The sequence below is a fragment of the Sphaerodactylus townsendi genome, linkage group LG06 (genome assembly GCF_021028975.2).
Source record: "Sphaerodactylus townsendi isolate TG3544 linkage group LG06, MPM_Stown_v2.3, whole genome shotgun sequence".
Lineage (NCBI taxonomy): Eukaryota > Metazoa > Chordata > Lepidosauria > Squamata > Sphaerodactylidae > Sphaerodactylus > Sphaerodactylus townsendi.
The window spans coordinates 5280901-5299073 of NC_059430.1; the positions used below are offsets into that span (position 1 = coordinate 5280901).

The 18173-nt window shown below is 84.5% G+C and overlaps 1 protein-coding gene across 1 annotated transcript in view; it reads left to right on the top strand.

Annotated features, from left to right (window-relative positions):
* The window catches only part of LOC125435269 (kielin cysteine rich BMP regulator), a 124244-nt gene that overhangs the window by 62185 nt on the left and 43886 nt on the right, over positions 1-18173 (top strand). Inside the window, exons 23-24 of the mRNA XM_048501460.1 lie at positions 1316-1489; positions 2350-2354. Of these exons, the coding sequence (XP_048357417.1) occupies positions 1316-1489; positions 2350-2354 (179 nt within the window). The remainder of the gene's footprint in view (positions 1-1315; positions 1490-2349; positions 2355-18173) is intronic.

Below are 18173 nucleotides of genomic sequence, written 5' to 3' on the forward strand. Positions count from 1 at the left end.
GGGGCTGTGCTCAGAGGTGGGATCCAGCAGGTTCTCACCAGTTCCCGAGAGTGGGTTACTAATTATTTGTGTGTGCCGAGAGGGGGTTAGAAATTCCATTAGGTCCAAAAACCATAAAGTCCTGTTGTTTCCTATGTGGCTGGCTAGCGAAGGTAGAAAACAGGATCATTCTCCCTGTTGGGCTGTTTTAAAAACATGTTTTAGAAATATGGTAAATTTCCTTGTTTGAGGAAAGTATCCTTCTTTTGAGTTCTAGAAACAAAATCAAGTATTTGAAAGTATTGACAGGCAGTCAATTAGAGGAGAAGTAGTTGTTTCTGTTGGCAGTAGATGATAGGACTTGCTATAATGAGTTTAAATTATGGACAGAAAGATACCAGCTGGAAATTAGGAACTTTTTTTTTACAGTAAGAGTTTTTTACAGTCACAGAGAAATTATTAATGCCCCGCCCCCGGAATGCCCAGCCATGCCTCCACCGTGCCCCGCCCAGCCCCATTGGCGCTACGCCACTGTTTGAATCCCACCACCATGGGAACCTGTTACTAAAAATTTTGGATCTCACCACTGGCTCTGCTCCCTTTTCTTTCAAAAAAATCCCAGATTGTGTCGCAAGAAAGAAACAAATGGAAACACGGACGCAGAGCTTTGCCTGTCTTTATTTGAAATAAAAGCCAAAACGTGAAGGAAAAGAGTTGCAGAAAGTAAAGGCAAGAGTTCTGCCAGAATTACAACTGATCTCCTGACTAAAGCGATTGGTTTCCCTGGAGGAAATAACTGCTTTGGAGTGTGGTCTCTATCAGAGGCATATCTAGGGGAAATGGAGCCCGGGGCGAAATCTGAGTTTTCCGTCCATCCGTGCCCCCACCTGGCTTCCATTTTCCCTAGATACAGAGGGGGGGAGACAGAGATCAAGCACCCACGTCTACCGCCCGGAGCCACCAATGGGGCCCAGGTCTACCACCTGGAGCTGCGGAACATGGCCCAGGCCCAGAGGGAGCTGCCGGGTGCAAGGACCCGGCCCACGCCCGTGCCCGCATCCTCCACCCCACATGACTGGCTGGCCTGTGCCCGGGGACATGTGCGCCCAGGGACATGTTTGATCTCTCAGTGAAACCACCCCTTCCCCACATTCCAGCCTCCCAGGCTCTGCCCTCAAATCCCCAAGAATTTCACAACCTGGCTTTGGCGATCCTAGTAAAGTATGCCACTGAAGGACACAGGTGCCAAGATTGGACCAAGATCGAAGCTGAGATTGGGCTATGTGGGGTTTTGTGCAGCAGTTGGCTCATCTTTCTCTCCCCCCGCCCCCCTTAGACTGCACTCTTGACAACCGTGTGGTTCTGGACGGAGAGGAGCTCCCCAACCCGCAGAATCCCTGCCAAGCTTGTTTATGCACCCATGGCGAGCTTTCCTGCACGGAGCGGCACTGCCCCGGCGCTCTCTGCGCCCACCCCTTGCCAGGATCCTGTTGTCAGAACAACTGCAACGGTAAGAGTTGGTGAGGTCCATCACGATGCGTCAGACTTTTTGCTTTGCATCGTCAAAGGCTTTCCCTGTCAGGAATGTTGTGGGTTTTTAGCATAAGCATTTTATGGTCATTGTGCACGCACAACGAAATTTACAGCAGCATTCCTCGATGCACACAATTCCAGACTCATACCCCATCCTCCCTTTCCCCTTCCTCCACCCATCCCTACACAGCCCCAAACACGTCAACACGAAGCCGCGGAGTTCAGCATCGCCACAGCTCTAGAGTAGAAGCTGTCTCTAAGCCTCTTGGTCCTAGTTTTGATAGACCTGTATCGCCTGCCGGATGGCAACAGTTCAAAAAGAGAGTGTGCTGGATGAGACGGGTCTCTCGGAATATGTTGGGCTTTCTTTAGGCTTCGGGAATTATAGAGTTCTTCCCAGGAGGGGAGAGGGCAGCCGATAATCCTCTGCGCAGGAGTGATCACCCTTTGGAGCGCCTTCCTATCTGCCACTGTGCAACTGGAGAACCATACACAGAGGCAGTAGGTTAAGACACTCTCTATAGCACGGCGGTAAAAGGACGCCAGGAGTTTTCCATTTCCAGGCTATGTGGCCGCAGTCTGGTCATTTTTGCTGAGTCTAGGGCTGGCATCTTCAGTGCTCATAGTACGTATTGGGGTTTAGTGTATGGGGGACTGAGGGTGACAACCTATTTTTCTTATGTGTTGTCAAAGGCTTTCATGGCCAGAATCACTAGGGTGGTGTGGGTTTTCCAGGTTGTATGGCCACTACTGGAACATGGCCATACAACCCAGAAAACCCCCCAACACCCTATTTTTCTTATTTTTCTCTTTTTTCTTCTCCTTTTCTTTTTATAGTCTTTGTAGAGTGGTTGGTTCACCATCAGATAGTTTTGTTGATATATAATTAGGACTAATCAAAGGAAACACTTCTTCACGCAACGTGTGATTGGTATTTGGAATATGCTGCCACGGGAGGTGGTGATGGCCACTCACCTGGATAGCTTTAAAAGGGACTTGGACAGATTGATGGAGGAGAAGTCGATTTATGGCTACCAATCTTGATCCTCCTTGATCTGAGATTGCAAATGCCTTAGCAGACCAGGTGCTCAGGAGCAGCAGCCGCAGAAGGCCATTGCTTTCACCTCCTGCCCGTGAGCTCCCAAAGGCACCTGGTGGGCCACTGCGAGTAGCAGAGTGCTGGACTAGATGGACTCTGGTCTGATCTGGCTGGCTTGTTCTTATGTTCTTATGTTGGCTATATTATTTTTATGAGGAGTAAATGAAAGTTTGGTAGGCACCTTGGGCGTCCAACCAAGTTTTCTTTTCAAGATCTTCAGTAAGAGTCCTGTTAACAGACAGGTGCAGGGTGGTTTATGGTTAAACCTCCAGGTGAGCACTGAAGATCTCCCACGATTACTAGCGATCTCCAGGCCACAGAGGTCCGTTCCCATGGGGACAATGGCCGCTTTGGAAGGTGGTCCCCATGGCATTTGAAGCCCCCTCCCTCCTCCTGTTCATCCTCGTCTCCACCCCCCCCAAATCTTCAGGTATTTCCCGTCCCAGAGCCGGCAACTAGGCGTGGCGATTTGAGTAGCCCAAATCACCAAATATGCCCCAATCAAGGCCACTTGAAATCCCTTTAAACCATGGTTGTTTCTCCACTTGCCACGCCCCCCTATGCTGCGCGCTGCTCTGCGTGGGGTCATCAAAAGGCGCCGTTTTGAAGGGCGCCAGGAATGACGCGCGCTGAGGGGGCGCGACAGCGGCAGCGTTAGGGCGGCTGCGTTGTCGCTGCACCAGTAGTGGGGAGTGCCGCGGGACCCCGCGCTACTTGGCCAGAGTAGCGCGCACCTAATGGTAAGTGGGAAAATGCCTCATGTTTCAAGAAAGAGAAAAAAACTAAAGAATCCACTCTGCAGAAAATCCCCCCCAATACTTACCTTGGAGTGCTTTTTAAGCCAGTGGCATCACAATTGCAGGGTATCTTCAGGAGACTCTCCTGATTATACCATCCAAGTTTGGTAAAGCTTGGTTTAGGGGGTCCAATTTTATGAACCCTCAAAGGGGTAGCCCCCGTCTCCTATTAGCTCCCGGTGCACCCCTTTTGGAGGGCCATAAAATTGGACTCCCTGAACCAAACCTCACCAAACTTGGATGGTATCATCAGGAGAAGATACCCTGGAGGTTTGGGACATTGTGCCACCTGAAGATTTGGGTCACTGAAGATACCCTTCAATTTTGGTTCTGCTAGACCAGGGGTAGGGAACCTGCGGCCCTCCAGATGTTCAGGAACTACAATTCCCATTAGCCCCTACCAGCATGGCCAATTGGCCGTGCTGACAGAGGCTGATGGGAATTGTAGTTCCTGAACATCTGGCCCCACCCCCCCCCCCCCCCCCGGTTTAACCCCCCCCCCCCCCAACCCCCCCCCCCCCCCCCCCCCCCCCCCCCCCACCCCCCCCCCCCCCCACCCCCCCCCCCCCCCACCCCCCCCCCCCCCCACCCCCCCCCCCCCCCACCCCCCCCCCCCCCCACCCCCCCCCCCCCCCACCCCCCCCCCCCCCCACCCCCCCCCCCCCCCACCCCCCCCCCCCCCCACCCCCCCCCCCCCCCACCCCCCCCCCCCCCCACCCCCCCCCCCCCCCACCCCCCCCCCCCCCCACCCCCCCCCCCCCCCACCCCCCCCCCCCCCCACCCCCCCCCCCCCCCACCCCCCCCCCCCCCCACCCCCCCCCCCCCCCACCCCCCCCCCCCCCCACCCCCCCCCCCCCCCACCCCCCCCCCCCCCCACCCCCCCCCCCCCCCACCCCCCCCCCCCCCCACCCCCCCCCCCCCCCACCCCCCCCCCCCCCCACCCCCCCCCCCCCCCACCCCCCCCCCCCCCCACCCCCCCCCCCCCCCACCCCCCCCCCCCCCCACCCCCCCCCCCCCCCACCCCCCCCCCCCCCCACCCCCCCCCCCCCCCACCCCCCCCCCCCCCCACCCCCCCCCCCCCCCACCCCCCCCCCCCCCCACCCCCCCCCCCCCCCACCCCCCCCCCCCCCCACCCCCCCCCCCCCCCACCCCCCCCCCCCCCCACCCCCCCCCCCCCCCACCCCCCCCCCCCCCCACCCCCCCCCCCCCCCACCCCCCCCCCCCCCCACCCCCCCCCCCCCCCACCCCCCCCCCCCCCCACCCCCCCCCCCCCCCACCCCCCCCCCCCCCCACCCCCCCCCCCCCCCACCCCCCCCCCCCCCCACCCCCCCCCCCCCCCACCCCCCCCCCCCCCCACCCCCCCCCCCCCCCACCCCCCCCCCCCCCCACCCCCCCCCCCCCCCACCCCCCCCCCCCCCCACCCCCCCCCCCCCCCACCCCCCCCCCCCCCCACCCCCCCCCCCCCCCACCCCCCCCCCCCCCCACCCCCCCCCCCCCCCACCCCCCCCCCCCCCCACCCCCCCCCCCCCCCACCCCCCCCCCCCCCCACCCCCCCCCCCCCCCACCCCCCCCCCCCCCCACCCCCCCCCCCCCCCACCCCCCCCCCCCCCCACCCCCCCCCCCCCCCACCCCCCCCCCCCCCCACCCCCCCCCCCCCCCACCCCCCCCCCCCCCCACCCCCCCCCCCCCCCACCCCCCCCCCCCCCCACCCCCCCCCCCCCCCACCCCCCCCCCCCCCCACCCCCCCCCCCCCCCACCCCCCCCCCCCCCCACCCCCCCCCCCCCCCACCCCCCCCCCCCCCCACCCCCCCCCCCCCCCACCCCCCCCCCCCCCCACCCCCCCCCCCCCCCACCCCCCCCCCCCCCCACCCCCCCCCCCCCCCACCCCCCCCCCCCCCCACCCCCCCCCCCCCCCACCCCCCCCCCCCCCCACCCCCCCCCCCCCCCACCCCCCCCCCCCCCCACCCCCCCCCCCCCCCACCCCCCCCCCCCCCCACCCCCCCCCCCCCCCACCCCCCCCCCCCCCCACCCCCCCCCCCCCCCACCCCCCCCCCCCCCCACCCCCCCCCCCCCCCACCCCCCCCCCCCCCCACCCCCCCCCCCCCCCACCCCCCCCCCCCCCCACCCCCCCCCCCCCCCACCCCCCCCCCCCCCCACCCCCCCCCCCCCCCACCCCCCCCCCCCCCCACCCCCCCCCCCCCCCACCCCCCCCCCCCCCCACCCCCCCCCCCCCCCACCCCCCCCCCCCCCCACCCCCCCCCCCCCCCACCCCCCCCCCCCCCCACCCCCCCCCCCCCCCACCCCCCCCCCCCCCCACCCCCCCCCCCCCCCACCCCCCCCCCCCCCCACCCCCCCCCCCCCCCACCCCCCCCCCCCCCCACCCCCCCCCCCCCCCACCCCCCCCCCCCCCCACCCCCCCCCCCCCCCACCCCCCCCCCCCCCCACCCCCCCCCCCCCCCACCCCCCCCCCCCCCCACCCCCCCCCCCCCCCACCCCCCCCCCCCCCCACCCCCCCCCCCCCCCACCCCCCCCCCCCCCCACCCCCCCCCCCCCCCACCCCCCCCCCCCCCCACCCCCCCCCCCCCCCACCCCCCCCCCCCCCCACCCCCCCCCCCCCCCACCCCCCCCCCCCCCCACCCCCCCCCCCCCCCACCCCCCCCCCCCCCCACCCCCCCCCCCCCCCACCCCCCCCCCCCCCCACCCCCCCCCCCCCCCACCCCCCCCCCCCCCCACCCCCCCCCCCCCCCACCCCCCCCCCCCCCCACCCCCCCCCCCCCCCACCCCCCCCCCCCCCCACCCCCCCCCCCCCCCACCCCCCCCCCCCCCCACCCCCCCCCCCCCCCACCCCCCCCCCCCCCCACCCCCCCCCCCCCCCACCCCCCCCCCCCCCCACCCCCCCCCCCCCCCACCCCCCCCCCCCCCCACCCCCCCCCCCCCCCACCCCCCCCCCCCCCCACCCCCCCCCCCCCCCACCCCCCCCCCCCCCCACCCCCCCCCCCCCCCACCCCCCCCCCCCCCCACCCCCCCCCCCCCCCACCCCCCCCCCCCCCCACCCCCCCCCCCCCCCACCCCCCCCCCCCCCCACCCCCCCCCCCCCCCACCCCCCCCCCCCCCCACCCCCCCCCCCCCCCACCCCCCCCCCCCCCCACCCCCCCCCCCCCCCACCCCCCCCCCCCCCCACCCCCCCCCCCCCCCACCCCCCCCCCCCCCCACCCCCCCCCCCCCCCACCCCCCCCCCCCCCCACCCCCCCCCCCCCCCACCCCCCCCCCCCCCCACCCCCCCCCCCCCCCACCCCCCCCCCCCCCCACCCCCCCCCCCCCCCACCCCCCCCCCCCCCCACCCCCCCCCCCCCCCACCCCCCCCCCCCCCCACCCCCCCCCCCCCCCACCCCCCCCCCCCCCCACCCCCCCCCCCCCCCACCCCCCCCCCCCCCCACCCCCCCCCCCCCCCACCCCCCCCCCCCCCCACCCCCCCCCCCCCCCACCCCCCCCCCCCCCCACCCCCCCCCCCCCCCACCCCCCCCCCCCCCCACCCCCCCCCCCCCCCACCCCCCCCCCCCCCCACCCCCCCCCCCCCCCACCCCCCCCCCCCCCCACCCCCCCCCCCCCCCACCCCCCCCCCCCCCCACCCCCCCCCCCCCCCACCCCCCCCCCCCCCCACCCCCCCCCCCCCCCACCCCCCCCCCCCCCCACCCCCCCCCCCCCCCACCCCCCCCCCCCCCCACCCCCCCCCCCCCCCACCCCCCCCCCCCCCCACCCCCCCCCCCCCCCACCCCCCCCCCCCCCCACCCCCCCCCCCCCCCACCCCCCCCCCCCCCCACCCCCCCCCCCCCCCACCCCCCCCCCCCCCCACCCCCCCCCCCCCCCACCCCCCCCCCCCCCCACCCCCCCCCCCCCCCACCCCCCCCCCCCCCCACCCCCCCCCCCCCCCACCCCCCCCCCCCCCCACCCCCCCCCCCCCCCACCCCCCCCCCCCCCCACCCCCCCCCCCCCCCACCCCCCCCCCCCCCCACCCCCCCCCCCCCCCACCCCCCCCCCCCCCCACCCCCCCCCCCCCCCACCCCCCCCCCCCCCCACCCCCCCCCCCCCCCACCCCCCCCCCCCCCCACCCCCCCCCCCCCCCACCCCCCCCCCCCCCCACCCCCCCCCCCCCCCACCCCCCCCCCCCCCCACCCCCCCCCCCCCCCACCCCCCCCCCCCCCCACCCCCCCCCCCCCCCACCCCCCCCCCCCCCCACCCCCCCCCCCCCCCACCCCCCCCCCCCCCCACCCCCCCCCCCCCCCACCCCCCCCCCCCCCCACCCCCCCCCCCCCCCACCCCCCCCCCCCCCCACCCCCCCCCCCCCCCACCCCCCCCCCCCCCCACCCCCCCCCCCCCCCACCCCCCCCCCCCCCCACCCCCCCCCCCCCCCACCCCCCCCCCCCCCCACCCCCCCCCCCCCCCACCCCCCCCCCCCCCCACCCCCCCCCCCCCCCACCCCCCCCCCCCCCCACCCCCCCCCCCCCCCACCCCCCCCCCCCCCCACCCCCCCCCCCCCCCACCCCCCCCCCCCCCCACCCCCCCCCCCCCCCACCCCCCCCCCCCCCCACCCCCCCCCCCCCCCACCCCCCCCCCCCCCCACCCCCCCCCCCCCCCACCCCCCCCCCCCCCCACCCCCCCCCCCCCCCACCCCCCCCCCCCCCCACCCCCCCCCCCCCCCACCCCCCCCCCCCCCCACCCCCCCCCCCCCCCACCCCCCCCCCCCCCCACCCCCCCCCCCCCCCACCCCCCCCCCCCCCCACCCCCCCCCCCCCCCACCCCCCCCCCCCCCCACCCCCCCCCCCCCCCACCCCCCCCCCCCCCCACCCCCCCCCCCCCCCACCCCCCCCCCCCCCCACCCCCCCCCCCCCCCACCCCCCCCCCCCCCCACCCCCCCCCCCCCCCACCCCCCCCCCCCCCCACCCCCCCCCCCCCCCACCCCCCCCCCCCCCCACCCCCCCCCCCCCCCACCCCCCCCCCCCCCCACCCCCCCCCCCCCCCACCCCCCCCCCCCCCCACCCCCCCCCCCCCCCACCCCCCCCCCCCCCCACCCCCCCCCCCCCCCACCCCCCCCCCCCCCCACCCCCCCCCCCCCCCACCCCCCCCCCCCCCCACCCCCCCCCCCCCCCACCCCCCCCCCCCCCCACCCCCCCCCCCCCCCACCCCCCCCCCCCCCCACCCCCCCCCCCCCCCACCCCCCCCCCCCCCCACCCCCCCCCCCCCCCACCCCCCCCCCCCCCCACCCCCCCCCCCCCCCACCCCCCCCCCCCCCCACCCCCCCCCCCCCCCACCCCCCCCCCCCCCCACCCCCCCCCCCCCCCACCCCCCCCCCCCCCCACCCCCCCCCCCCCCCACCCCCCCCCCCCCCCACCCCCCCCCCCCCCCACCCCCCCCCCCCCCCACCCCCCCCCCCCCCCACCCCCCCCCCCCCCCACCCCCCCCCCCCCCCACCCCCCCCCCCCCCCACCCCCCCCCCCCCCCACCCCCCCCCCCCCCCACCCCCCCCCCCCCCCACCCCCCCCCCCCCCCACCCCCCCCCCCCCCCACCCCCCCCCCCCCCCACCCCCCCCCCCCCCCACCCCCCCCCCCCCCCACCCCCCCCCCCCCCCACCCCCCCCCCCCCCCACCCCCCCCCCCCCCCACCCCCCCCCCCCCCCACCCCCCCCCCCCCCCACCCCCCCCCCCCCCCACCCCCCCCCCCCCCCACCCCCCCCCCCCCCCACCCCCCCCCCCCCCCACCCCCCCCCCCCCCCACCCCCCCCCCCCCCCACCCCCCCCCCCCCCCACCCCCCCCCCCCCCCACCCCCCCCCCCCCCCACCCCCCCCCCCCCCCACCCCCCCCCCCCCCCACCCCCCCCCCCCCCCACCCCCCCCCCCCCCCACCCCCCCCCCCCCCCACCCCCCCCCCCCCCCACCCCCCCCCCCCCCCACCCCCCCCCCCCCCCACCCCCCCCCCCCCCCACCCCCCCCCCCCCCCACCCCCCCCCCCCCCCACCCCCCCCCCCCCCCACCCCCCCCCCCCCCCACCCCCCCCCCCCCCCACCCCCCCCCCCCCCCACCCCCCCCCCCCCCCACCCCCCCCCCCCCCCACCCCCCCCCCCCCCCACCCCCCCCCCCCCCCACCCCCCCCCCCCCCCACCCCCCCCCCCCCCCACCCCCCCCCCCCCCCACCCCCCCCCCCCCCCACCCCCCCCCCCCCCCACCCCCCCCCCCCCCCACCCCCCCCCCCCCCCACCCCCCCCCCCCCCCACCCCCCCCCCCCCCCACCCCCCCCCCCCCCCACCCCCCCCCCCCCCCACCCCCCCCCCCCCCCACCCCCCCCCCCCCCCACCCCCCCCCCCCCCCACCCCCCCCCCCCCCCACCCCCCCCCCCCCCCACCCCCCCCCCCCCCCACCCCCCCCCCCCCCCACCCCCCCCCCCCCCCACCCCCCCCCCCCCCCACCCCCCCCCCCCCCCACCCCCCCCCCCCCCCACCCCCCCCCCCCCCCACCCCCCCCCCCCCCCACCCCCCCCCCCCCCCACCCCCCCCCCCCCCCACCCCCCCCCCCCCCCACCCCCCCCCCCCCCCACCCCCCCCCCCCCCCACCCCCCCCCCCCCCCACCCCCCCCCCCCCCCACCCCCCCCCCCCCCCACCCCCCCCCCCCCCCACCCCCCCCCCCCCCCACCCCCCCCCCCCCCCACCCCCCCCCCCCCCCACCCCCCCCCCCCCCCACCCCCCCCCCCCCCCACCCCCCCCCCCCCCCACCCCCCCCCCCCCCCACCCCCCCCCCCCCCCACCCCCCCCCCCCCCCACCCCCCCCCCCCCCCACCCCCCCCCCCCCCCACCCCCCCCCCCCCCCACCCCCCCCCCCCCCCACCCCCCCCCCCCCCCACCCCCCCCCCCCCCCACCCCCCCCCCCCCCCACCCCCCCCCCCCCCCACCCCCCCCCCCCCCCACCCCCCCCCCCCCCCACCCCCCCCCCCCCCCACCCCCCCCCCCCCCCACCCCCCCCCCCCCCCACCCCCCCCCCCCCCCACCCCCCCCCCCCCCCACCCCCCCCCCCCCCCACCCCCCCCCCCCCCCACCCCCCCCCCCCCCCACCCCCCCCCCCCCCCACCCCCCCCCCCCCCCACCCCCCCCCCCCCCCACCCCCCCCCCCCCCCACCCCCCCCCCCCCCCACCCCCCCCCCCCCCCACCCCCCCCCCCCCCCACCCCCCCCCCCCCCCACCCCCCCCCCCCCCCACCCCCCCCCCCCCCCACCCCCCCCCCCCCCCACCCCCCCCCCCCCCCACCCCCCCCCCCCCCCACCCCCCCCCCCCCCCACCCCCCCCCCCCCCCACCCCCCCCCCCCCCCACCCCCCCCCCCCCCCACCCCCCCCCCCCCCCACCCCCCCCCCCCCCCACCCCCCCCCCCCCCCACCCCCCCCCCCCCCCACCCCCCCCCCCCCCCACCCCCCCCCCCCCCCACCCCCCCCCCCCCCCACCCCCCCCCCCCCCCACCCCCCCCCCCCCCCACCCCCCCCCCCCCCCACCCCCCCCCCCCCCCACCCCCCCCCCCCCCCACCCCCCCCCCCCCCCACCCCCCCCCCCCCCCACCCCCCCCCCCCCCCACCCCCCCCCCCCCCCACCCCCCCCCCCCCCCACCCCCCCCCCCCCCCACCCCCCCCCCCCCCCACCCCCCCCCCCCCCCACCCCCCCCCCCCCCCACCCCCCCCCCCCCCCACCCCCCCCCCCCCCCACCCCCCCCCCCCCCCACCCCCCCCCCCCCCCACCCCCCCCCCCCCCCACCCCCCCCCCCCCCCACCCCCCCCCCCCCCCACCCCCCCCCCCCCCCACCCCCCCCCCCCCCCACCCCCCCCCCCCCCCACCCCCCCCCCCCCCCACCCCCCCCCCCCCCCACCCCCCCCCCCCCCCACCCCCCCCCCCCCCCACCCCCCCCCCCCCCCACCCCCCCCCCCCCCCACCCCCCCCCCCCCCCACCCCCCCCCCCCCCCACCCCCCCCCCCCCCCACCCCCCCCCCCCCCCACCCCCCCCCCCCCCCACCCCCCCCCCCCCCCACCCCCCCCCCCCCCCACCCCCCCCCCCCCCCACCCCCCCCCCCCCCCACCCCCCCCCCCCCCCACCCCCCCCCCCCCCCACCCCCCCCCCCCCCCACCCCCCCCCCCCCCCACCCCCCCCCCCCCCCACCCCCCCCCCCCCCCACCCCCCCCCCCCCCCACCCCCCCCCCCCCCCACCCCCCCCCCCCCCCACCCCCCCCCCCCCCCACCCCCCCCCCCCCCCACCCCCCCCCCCCCCCACCCCCCCCCCCCCCCACCCCCCCCCCCCCCCACCCCCCCCCCCCCCCACCCCCCCCCCCCCCCACCCCCCCCCCCCCCCACCCCCCCCCCCCCCCACCCCCCCCCCCCCCCACCCCCCCCCCCCCCCACCCCCCCCCCCCCCCACCCCCCCCCCCCCCCACCCCCCCCCCCCCCCACCCCCCCCCCCCCCCACCCCCCCCCCCCCCCACCCCCCCCCCCCCCCACCCCCCCCCCCCCCCACCCCCCCCCCCCCCCACCCCCCCCCCCCCCCACCCCCCCCCCCCCCCACCCCCCCCCCCCCCCACCCCCCCCCCCCCCCACCCCCCCCCCCCCCCACCCCCCCCCCCCCCCACCCCCCCCCCCCCCCACCCCCCCCCCCCCCCACCCCCCCCCCCCCCCACCCCCCCCCCCCCCCACCCCCCCCCCCCCCCACCCCCCCCCCCCCCCACCCCCCCCCCCCCCCACCCCCCCCCCCCCCCACCCCCCCCCCCCCCCACCCCCCCCCCCCCCCACCCCCCCCCCCCCCCACCCCCCCCCCCCCCCACCCCCCCCCCCCCCCACCCCCCCCCCCCCCCACCCCCCCCCCCCCCCACCCCCCCCCCCCCCCACCCCCCCCCCCCCCCACCCCCCCCCCCCCCCACCCCCCCCCCCCCCCACCCCCCCCCCCCCCCACCCCCCCCCCCCCCCACCCCCCCCCCCCCCCACCCCCCCCCCCCCCCACCCCCCCCCCCCCCCACCCCCCCCCCCCCCCACCCCCCCCCCCCCCCACCCCCCCCCCCCCCCACCCCCCCCCCCCCCCACCCCCCCCCCCCCCCACCCCCCCCCCCCCCCACCCCCCCCCCCCCCCACCCCCCCCCCCCCCCACCCCCCCCCCCCCCCACCCCCCCCCCCCCCCACCCCCCCCCCCCCCCACCCCCCCCCCCCCCCACCCCCCCCCCCCCCCACCCCCCCCCCCCCCCACCCCCCCCCCCCCCCACCCCCCCCCCCCCCCACCCCCCCCCCCCCCCACCCCCCCCCCCCCCCACCCCCCCCCCCCCCCACCCCCCCCCCCCCCCACCCCCCCCCCCCCCCACCCCCCCCCCCCCCCACCCCCCCCCCCCCCCACCCCCCCCCCCCCCCACCCCCCCCCCCCCCCACCCCCCCCCCCCCCCACCCCCCCCCCCCCCCACCCCCCCCCCCCCCCACCCCCCCCCCCCCCCACCCCCCCCCCCCCCCACCCCCCCCCCCCCCCACCCCCCCCCCCCCCCACCCCCCCCCCCCCCCACCCCCCCCCCCCCCCACCCCCCCCCCCCCCCACCCCCCCCCCCCCCCACCCCCCCCCCCCCCCACCCCCCCCCCCCCCCACCCCCCCCCCCCCCCACCCCCCCCCCCCCCCACCCCCCCCCCCCCCCACCCCCCCCCCCCCCCACCCCCCCCCCCCCCCACCCCCCCCCCCCCCCACCCCCCCCCCCCCCCACCCCCCCCCCCCCCCACCCCCCCCCCCCCCCACCCCCCCCCCCCCCCACCCCCCCCCCCCCCCACCCCCCCCCCCCCCCACCCCCCCCCCCCCCCACCCCCCCCCCCCCCCACCCCCCCCCCCCCCCACCCCCCCCCCCCCCCACCCCCCCCCCCCCCCACCCCCCCCCCCCCCCACCCCCCCCCCCCCCCACCCCCCCCCCCCCCCACCCCCCCCCCCCCCCACCCCCCCCCCCCCCCACCCCCCCCCCCCCCCACCCCCCCCCCCCCCCACCCCCCCCCCCCCCCACCCCCCCCCCCCCCCACCCCCCCCCCCCCCCACCCCCCCCCCCCCCCACCCCCCCCCCCCCCCACCCCCCCCCCCCCCCACCCCCCCCCCCCCCCACCCCCCCCCCCCCCCACCCCCCCCCCCCCCCACCCCCCCCCCCCCCCACCCCCCCCCCCCCCCACCCCCCCCCCCCCCCACCCCCCCCCCCCCCCACCCCCCCCCCCCCCCACCCCCCCCCCCCCCCACCCCCCCCCCCCCCCACCCCCCCCCCCCCCCACCCCCCCCCCCCCCCACCCCCCCCCCCCCCCACCCCCCCCCCCCCCCACCCCCCCCCCCCCCCACCCCCCCCCCCCCCCACCCCCCCCCCCCCCCACCCCCCCCCCCCCCCACCCCCCCCCCCCCCCACCCCCCCCCCCCCCCACCCCCCCCCCCCCCCACCCCCCCCCCCCCCCACCCCCCCCCCCCCCCACCCCCCCCCCCCCCCACCCCCCCCCCCCCCCACCCCCCCCCCCCCCCACCCCCCCCCCCCCCCACCCCCCCCCCCCCCCACCCCCCCCCCCCCCCACCCCCCCCCCCCCCCACCCCCCCCCCCCCCCACCCCCCCCCCCCCCCACCCCCCCCCCCCCCCACCCCCCCCCCCCCCCACCCCCCCCCCCCCCCACCCCCCCCCCCCCCCACCCCCCCCCCCCCCCACCCCCCCCCCCCCCCACCCCCCCCCCCCCCCACCCCCCCCCCCCCCCACCCCCCCCCCCCCCCACCCCCCCCCCCCCCCACCCCCCCCCCCCCCCACCCCCCCCCCCCCCCACCCCCCCCCCCCCCCACCCCCCCCCCCCCCCACCCCCCCCCCCCCCCACCCCCCCCCCCCCCCACCCCCCCCCCCCCCCACCCCCCCCCCCCCCCACCCCCCCCCCCCCCCACCCCCCCCCCCCCCCACCCCCCCCCCCCCCCACCCCCCCCCCCCCCCACCCCCCCCCCCCCCCACCCCCCCCCCCCCCCACCCCCCCCCCCCCCCACCCCCCCCCCCCCCCACCCCCCCCCCCCCCCACCCCCCCCCCCCCCCACCCCCCCCCCCCCCCACCCCCCCCCCCCCCCACCCCCCCCCCCCCCCACCCCCCCCCCCCCCCACCCCCCCCCCCCCCCACCCCCCCCCCCCCCCACCCCCCCCCCCCCCCACCCCCCCCCCCCCCCACCCCCCCCCCCCCCCACCCCCCCCCCCCCCCACCCCCCCCCCCCCCCACCCCCCCCCCCCCCCACCCCCCCCCCCCCCCACCCCCCCCCCCCCCCACCCCCCCCCCCCCCCACCCCCCCCCCCCCCCACCCCCCCCCCCCCCCACCCCCCCCCCCCCCCACCCCCCCCCCCCCCCACCCCCCCCCCCCCCCACCCCCCCCCCCCCCCACCCCCCCCCCCCCCCACCCCCCCCCCCCCCCACCCCCCCCCCCCCCCACCCCCCCCCCCCCCCACCCCCCCCCCCCCCCACCCCCCCCCCCCCCCACCCCCCCCCCCCCCCACCCCCCCCCCCCCCCACCCCCCCCCCCCCCCACCCCCCCCCCCCCCCACCCCCCCCCCCCCCCACCCCCCCCCCCCCCCACCCCCCCCCCCCCCCACCCCCCCCCCCCCCCACCCCCCCCCCCCCCCACCCCCCCCCCCCCCCACCCCCCCCCCCCCCCACCCCCCCCCCCCCCCACCCCCCCCCCCCCCCACCCCCCCCCCCCCCCACCCCCCCCCCCCCCCACCCCCCCCCCCCCCCACCCCCCCCCCCCCCCACCCCCCCCCCCCCCCACCCCCCCCCCCCCCCACCCCCCCCCCCCCCCACCCCCCCCCCCCCCCACCCCCCCCCCCCCCCACCCCCCCCCCCCCCCACCCCCCCCCCCCCCCACCCCCCCCCCCCCCCACCCCCCCCCCCCCCCACCCCCCCCCCCCCCCACCCCCCCCCCCCCCCACCCCCCCCCCCCCCCACCCCCCCCCCCCCCCACCCCCCCCCCCCCCCACCCCCCCCCCCCCCCACCCCCCCCCCCCCCCACCCCCCCCCCCCCCCACCCCCCCCCCCCCCCACCCCCCCCCCCCCCCACCCCCCCCCCCCCCCACCCCCCCCCCCCCCCACCCCCCCCCCCCCCCACCCCCCCCCCCCCCCACCCCCCCCCCCCCCCACCCCCCCCCCCCCCCACCCCCCCCCCCCCCCACCCCCCCCCCCCCCCACCCCCCCCCCCCCCCACCCCCCCCCCCCCCCACCCCCCCCCCCCCCCACCCCCCCCCCCCCCCACCCCCCCCCCCCCCCACCCCCCCCCCCCCCCACCCCCCCCCCCCCCCACCCCCCCCCCCCCCCACCCCCCCCCCCCCCCACCCCCCCCCCCCCCCACCCCCCCCCCCCCCCACCCCCCCCCCCCCCCACCCCCCCCCCCCCCCACCCCCCCCCCCCCCCACCCCCCCCCCCCCCCACCCCCCCCCCCCCCCACCCCCCCCCCCCCCCACCCCCCCCCCCCCCCACCCCCCCCCCCCCCCACCCCCCCCCCCCCCCACCCCCCCCCCCCCCCACCCCCCCCCCCCCCCACCCCCCCCCCCCCCCACCCCCCCCCCCCCCCACCCCCCCCCCCCCCCACCCCCCCCCCCCCCCACCCCCCCCCCCCCCCACCCCCCCCCCCCCCCACCCCCCCCCCCCCCCACCCCCCCCCCCCCCCACCCCCCCCCCCCCCCACCCCCCCCCCCCCCCACCCCCCCCCCCCCCCACCCCCCCCCCCCCCCACCCCCCCCCCCCCCCACCCCCCCCCCCCCCCACCCCCCCCCCCCCCCACCCCCCCCCCCCCCCACCCCCCCCCCCCCCCACCCCCCCCCCCCCCCACCCCCCCCCCCCCCCACCCCCCCCCCCCCCCACCCCCCCCCCCCCCCACCCCCCCCCCCCCCCACCCCCCCCCCCCCCCACCCCCCCCCCCCCCCACCCCCCCCCCCCCCCACCCCCCCCCCCCCCCACCCCCCCCCCCCCCCACCCCCCCCCCCCCCCACCCCCCCCCCCCCCCACCCCCCCCCCCCCCCACCCCCCCCCCCCCCCACCCCCCCCCCCCCCCACCCCCCCCCCCCCCCACCCCCCCCCCCCCCCACCCCCCCCCCCCCCCACCCCCCCCCCCCCCCACCCCCCCCCCCCCCCACCCCCCCCCCCCCCCACCCCCCCCCCCCCCCACCCCCCCCCCCCCCCACCCCCCCCCCCCCCCACCCCCCCCCCCCCCCACCCCCCCCCCCCCCCACCCCCCCCCCCCCCCACCCCCCCCCCCCCCCACCCCCCCCCCCCCCCACCCCCCCCCCCCCCCACCCCCCCCCCCCCCCACCCCCCCCCCCCCCCACCCCCCCCCCCCCCCACCCCCCCCCCCCCCCACCCCCCCCCCCCCCCACCCCCCCCCCCCCCCACCCCCCCCCCCCCCCACCCCCCCCCCCCCCCACCCCCCCCCCCCCCCACCCCCCCCCCCCCCCACCCCCCCCCCCCCCCACCCCCCCCCCCCCCCACCCCCCCCCCCCCCCACCCCCCCCCCCCCCCACCCCCCCCCCCCCCCACCCCCCCCCCCCCCCACCCCCCCCCCCCCCCACCCCCCCCCCCCCCCACCCCCCCCCCCCCCCACCCCCCCCCCCCCCCACCCCCCCCCCCCCCCACCCCCCCCCCCCCCCACCCCCCCCCCCCCCCACCCCCCCCCCCCCCCACCCCCCCCCCCCCCCACCCCCCCCCCCCCCCACCCCCCCCCCCCCCCACCCCCCCCCCCCCCCACCCCCCCCCCCCCCCACCCCCCCCCCCCCCCACCCCCCCCCCCCCCCACCCCCCCCCCCCCCCACCCCCCCCCCCCCCCACCCCCCCCCCCCCCCACCCCCCCCCCCCCCCACCCCCCCCCCCCCCCACCCCCCCCCCCCCCCACCCCCCCCCCCCCCCACCCCCCCCCCCCCCCACCCCCCCCCCCCCCCACCCCCCCCCCCCCCCACCCCCCCCCCCCCCCACCCCCCCCCCCCCCCACCCCCCCCCCCCCCCACCCCCCCCCCCCCCCACCCCCCCCCCCCCCCACCCCCCCCCCCCCCCACCCCCCCCCCCCCCCACCCCCCCCCCCCCCCACCCCCCCCCCCCCCCACCCCCCCCCCCCCCCACCCCCCCCCCCCCCCACCCCCCCCCCCCCCCACCCCCCCCCCCCCCCACCCCCCCCCCCCCCCACCCCCCCCCCCCCCCACCCCCCCCCCCCCCCACCCCCCCCCCCCCCCACCCCCCCCCCCCCCCACCCCCCCCCCCCCCCACCCCCCCCCCCCCCCACCCCCCCCCCCCCCCACCCCCCCCCCCCCCCACCCCCCCCCCCCCCCACCCCCCCCCCCCCCCACCCCCCCCCCCCCCCACCCCCCCCCCCCCCCACCCCCCCCCCCCCCCACCCCCCCCCCCCCCCACCCCCCCCCCCCCCCACCCCCCCCCCCCCCCACCCCCCCCCCCCCCCACCCCCCCCCCCCCCCACCCCCCCCCCCCCCCACCCCCCCCCCCCCCCACCCCCCCCCCCCCCCACCCCCCCCCCCCCCCACCCCCCCCCCCCCCCACCCCCCCCCCCCCCCACCCCCCCCCCCCCCCACCCCCCCCCCCCCCCACCCCCCCCCCCCCCCACCCCCCCCCCCCCCCACCCCCCCCCCCCCCCACCCCCCCCCCCCCCCACCCCCCCCCCCCCCCACCCCCCCCCCCCCCCACCCCCCCCCCCCCCCACCCCCCCCCCCCCCCACCCCCCCCCCCCCCCAC